At 37.3% G+C, this 5,447-nt stretch overlaps 1 protein-coding gene across 1 annotated transcript in view; it reads left to right on the top strand.

Moving 5' to 3' along the window:
- The window catches only part of LOC102832847 (disintegrin and metalloproteinase domain-containing protein 18-like), a 197,331-nt gene that overhangs the window by 154,047 nt on the left and 37,837 nt on the right, over positions 1-5,447 (top strand). The window contains exon 13 of the mRNA XM_006859991.1: positions 2,245-2,340. Within this exon, the coding sequence (XP_006860053.1) occupies positions 2,245-2,340 (96 nt within the window). The remainder of the gene's footprint in view (positions 1-2,244; positions 2,341-5,447) is intronic.

Raw genomic sequence — 5,447 nt, 5'->3', positions numbered from 1 at the left:
TTTTTTTCCATCCTTTGACTTTTAATCTCTTTTTTTCTTTGTGTGTGAGATGTGTCTCTTGCAGACAGCATATTGAAGGCTCTTGTTTTCTTATCCTTTCTGCAACTCTTCGTCTCTTAACAGGTACATTTAATCTGTTTACATTCAGTGTAATTATTGATTGTTGTTGTTGTCGTTAAGTGCTGTCGAGTCGGTTCCGACCCATAGGGACCCTGTACAGGGTTTCCGAGGCTGTAAATCTTTATGGGAGCAGATAGGTATGGATTAATTGCTGCCATTATGTTTGTTTTTTTGTGGTGTTGCTGCTTTCTTTGTTCTGTGTGTCTTTCTTTGTTGAGTTCATGCTTTTTGTGTTCTTTCGTGTGAGTTTCCTCATAGTTTTAATGTTTCCATGTTGTTCTTGGATTTTCATCTTCTTTGTATGTTGTGAAATGTTAATTTTCTTTGAGGTTGCTTTATAATCCATTAACTTTTCTCTCCATTTTGTGCAGTCTAGTAGTTTACCCATGATCTCTCAAAAAACTAATTACTATCATAGCAATTTGATGACTAAAAATCAGAGCCATTATCATTAAGGGAAATTATATTTTATATAAGAATAATGTTATGCTTTTAGAAAGTAAGGAAAAGTAATTTTTGCATTGGAGAATATGCATACTAAATACGCTCCATTTCATTGGCCTTTATTAGAGGTTAAAGTACCTGTTCATATAAGAAAAGTGATATCAATGTGAATCTCATGAAACCAAACTACCCCAAATATTTTTTTCAATTCAATTTCAGGAGAACCATCTAAGTAGTTTCAAAATCCAAGGATAGACTGGTCCCACAGCATTTCCTCCTCTGTCCTTTCTTCACCTTGATCCTTTTTCTCTTTTATATGTTTACGTTCCTCTTTCTTAGAGGATACTTCTCGGCTTTTTTTCTCCTTTCTATTCTTAAGCTTTTCTGTACTGACACCAACTGTTTCCACCTCTGCCTTCTTTCTCAGGACACTCGGGTTTGTCTAAATCCATTTCCTAGTAACTTCTTCATCTTATGCTTGGGTCGCTCTTGCTCCAGCTTTTCTCTGCCTTCCTCAGGGTGCCTTTTTCTCTTTTGTTTAAGACTGGCTTGATGGGCACTGGTACTGTTTTCTGAGAATTGCTTGTAACCTCCAGGTTCTCCACTGTATGAGCCACAATTCAATTCTTGCAGACTAAGTTCCAAGGCTTACACAGGGTCCCTATGAGTCGGAACCGACTCCATGGCACATAACAACAACAACAACAAAAGTTCCAAGGCTATTGGTTTTTCTAAGGAATAGTCCTTGGTGAGTTGACAGTAGCCTGGAGAGTCTAGTCTCAGTCTGCTGTCATGAGCTAGCAGCAGCTGAGGTAACTGGTTTTCCAATGTTGGTGGAATATTGTATGACCGTGGGTAAGTCTGGACAGTTTCCGATGGGAGTGCTTGATTAGACATTCTGTAACTGGGTCTTGGAATCAACCTCTTCTTTGTACCCAAAGGTTTCTAAATAGTCCTCTCGCATTGTTCTGAAACAAGTCTTTGGTTTTAAGCCTCTGGCTTTCTGAACTTTTATATATGCCTTAAGTTCATCTTGGAAAAAATCATGACTTTGAATGCTTCATTAGGTTGACAGCAAGTGACTTTCTTTGTCAGGCTGAGAACTTGGTGGAGAACTGTGGTCATATTTGCTCATCAGCTTTTCAGCATGAACTTCCCACACAGTGAGATTGTGCAGTAACCAGGGAACTTCTCTGAGGCAGGGGCGGGCGTTTACAACTACTGTCCTCCTCCCCGCCAATGCCACCAGCCAGGGGATAAGCCAGGGTGGAGGTGGCCGAGAGGCAGGGACCACCACTGCCGCCGGCTCCGCCTCCGCCTATCAGATGGGGCAGAAAAAGGAGGCGGAGAGAGCGCTTCCTGTGGGGAAGTCCAAAAGTCAAACATTTTTAAGGCTATATTTCTATGTTGTTGTTAGTTTATTAACTAATTACTAAATACGTTAGCTAAAAACTGTTTTTTATTGCTTTTTAAAAAATTTTTTCTTAGTTATTACAATTACATATAACTTTGAATATTCTAGAAATAGTAAAATAATAAAGCATCATTCAATGTAATTATATTGTGAAAATGAAATGTTGAACACATGAAGAGGTTAAATAAAAATTGAGATTTGAAAACAAGTTTTCATAGGAGCTCATAATTGGAACAGGAATAGTATTTCTTCTTGTAAAATTATAGGAATGCCAATTTAAAAAGTGCTGCGATCATAATACATGTAAGCTGAGGGGCTCAGTGAAATGTGGTTCTGGAGCATGCTGTACTTCAAAATGTGAGGTAAGTTTCTAATATTTATGAATAGGGACTTACCTATAATAATAGAAGTTTGCATTCATTTATCAACATTGAATTGTTAAAATAATATAGAGGCCTTGAGTGGAATGAAATTGAAATTGATTATAGAAACAATCATGTAAGGAAGCATACTAGAATAAAAAGAAGACATCTCTGTTGGGTACTGATTATGTTAGTAACACTGACGATAGTGCTAAAAACAAAATGTTGACCATTCACTAAATTCTCAATTGAAAAGTGGAATGACCATATATTTTACTATATTAAAATGAAAATTGTTATTGTTGTTATATGCCATCGAGTTGGTTCCAATTCATAGCCACCCTACTCACAACAGAATGAACCAAAATTTTACTTTCATGTGATAATAAGGATATTGTCTGATTATTTCCACATTCTGTTGAGTCATTTTTCTTTGGAATGGGAACAGATATGGATCTCTTCCAAAATAAAAATTATAAACTATTAAAAAGTTAAAGTGAAAAATAATAATTAATTTATAAAATAATATAAATAGCAAACAAAATATGCAGCACAGAAACCATGCAACAAACCCCAACACAAAAACAAGGAAAGGCTAACAACAAGGGCACTCATACCCATAGCAGGAACAAGTATATCTGATAACTCGTCTGTCAATTTGTCATCCTGTGGTGGCTTGTGAGTTCCTGTGATTCTGAAAGTTATGCCACCAGTATTTTAAATACCATCAGGGTCACCCATGGTGCACAGGTTTCAGATGTACTTCCAGACAAAGACAGATTAGGAAGAGTGATGAACTACTTCAGAATATTTATACACTTAAAATCTTATAAATAGCAGAGAAACACTGTCAGAAAATGAGCCTCTCAGGTTTGAAGGCACTCAAAATGCGACTGGGGAAGAGCTTCCTCCTCAAAGTAGAGTTGACCGTGATGACGTGAATGGAGTATATCCTGTGGGAGAAAAGCCTGAGGGACCTTCATTTGCTGATGGAGTACAAATCAAAATGAAGAGAAACAGCTGTAAACATCAATTGAAAATCAGAACATGGAATGTACGAAGTATGAATCTGGGAAAATTGGAAGTTGTTAAAAATGAAAAGGAATGCATAAACATCGGTATCTTACTCATTAGTGAGCTGAAATGAACTGGTATTGACCATTTTGAATCTGACAACCACATGGTTTACTATGCCAGGAAGGACAAATTGAAGAGAAAGGGTGTTGCATTCATTGTCAAAAAGAACATAGCCAGATCTGTCATGAGGTACAATGCTGTATGTGATAAGATACTATCCATGCGCCTACAGGGAAGCCCAGTTAATACCACTATTATTCAAATTTATGCACCAACCACTAAAGCCAGTGAGGATGAAATAAAAGAATTCTACCAACTTCTTCAATCTGAAATTGATCAAACATGTGATCAAGATGTATTTATCATTAAAGGTTGGGAGCAAAGAGGAAGGATCAGTGGTTGGAAAATGTGGCCTTGGTGATAGAAATGATGTTGGAGAATGCATGATAGAATTCTGCAAAACCAATGATTTGTTCATTTCAAATACCTTCTTTAGACAGCATAACAGACAACTATACAAATGGACCTCACCAGATGGGATACATAGGAATAAAACTGATTACATCTGTGGAAAGAGAAGATGGAAAAGCTCCATATCATCAGTGAAAACAAGGCCAGGGGCAGACTGTGGAGCAGGCCATCAATTACTCATATGCAAATTCAAACTGAAACTGAAGAAAATGAAAACAAGTCCACGAGAGCCAAAACATGACCTTGAATATATCCCACCTAAATTTAGAGATCATCTGAAGAACAAATTTGATACATTAAACACTAAAGACTGAATATGAGAAGAGCTGTGGGATGACATCAAGAACATCATACAGAAAGAAAGCAACAAGCCATTGAGAGGACAAGAAAGAAGGAAAAGGTCAAAATGGATGTCAGAAGAGACACTGAAACTGGCCCCTTCAGCGTAGAGATGCTAAAGCAAATGGAAGAAATGAGGAAGGTAAAGAGCTGAACAGAAAGTTTCAAAGACCAGCTCGAGACGATAAAGCCAAATAGTAAAACAACATGTGCAAAGATCTGGAATCAGAAAACCAAAAATAAAGAACACACTCAGCATTTCTCAAGCTGGGGGAACTGAAGAAAATATTCAAGCCTCAACTTTCATTATTGAAAGATTCTCTGGGCAAATTATTGAATGATGCAGAAAGCATTAAGAGAAGATGGAAGGAATACGCAGATTCACTGTACCAAAAGGAAATGGTTATTGTTCAACCGTTTCAAGAGGTAGCATATGATCAAAAGTCAATGATACTGAAGGAGGAAGTCCAAGGTACACTGAAGGAATTGGCAAAGAACAAGGCACCAAGATTAATGGAATAAAATTTGAGATCTTTCAAGACAGTGAGGTGATACAGGAGGAACTCACTCATCTCTGCCAAGAAATTTGGAAGACAACTATCTGGCCAACTGATTGAAAGAGATCTATATTTGTACCCATTCCAAAGAGAGGTGACCCAACAGAATGTGGAAATCATTGGACAATCTCTTTGATTTCCCATGTGAGTAAAGTTTTGCTAAAGGTAATGCAGAAATGGCTACAATCATACCTTGGCAGAAAACTTCCAGAGTTTCAGGACGGATTCAGAAGTGGTCATGGAATGACGGATATCACTGATGATGTCAGATGGATCTTGGCTGAAAGCAGAGAATATCAGAAAGTTGTTTACTTGTTCTTTATTGACTATGAGAAAGCTTTCGATTGCGTGGATCATAACAAGCTATGGACAACATTGCAAAGTATGAGTATTCCAGAACAACTTAATTGTGCTCATGAGGAATCTGTACCTGGACCAAGAAGCAGTTGTTTGAACAGAACATGGGAACATTGAATGGTTTAAAATTTAAAAAGGTGTGCAACAAGGTTATATTCTTTCACCATGCTTATTTAACCTGTATGCTGAGCAAACAATTCGTGAAGCTGGGTTATATGAAGAAAAACGTGGCATCAAGATTGGAGGAAGACTCATTAATAATGTTCGATATGCAGATGATACAACCTTGCTTGCTGAAAGTGAAGA

Source organism: Chrysochloris asiatica, unplaced genomic scaffold, assembly GCF_000296735.1.
Source record: "Chrysochloris asiatica unplaced genomic scaffold, ChrAsi1.0 scaffold00035, whole genome shotgun sequence".
Classification (NCBI taxonomy): domain Eukaryota; kingdom Metazoa; phylum Chordata; class Mammalia; order Afrosoricida; family Chrysochloridae; genus Chrysochloris; species Chrysochloris asiatica.
This window is presented reverse-complemented; position numbering and strand designations above follow the sequence as displayed.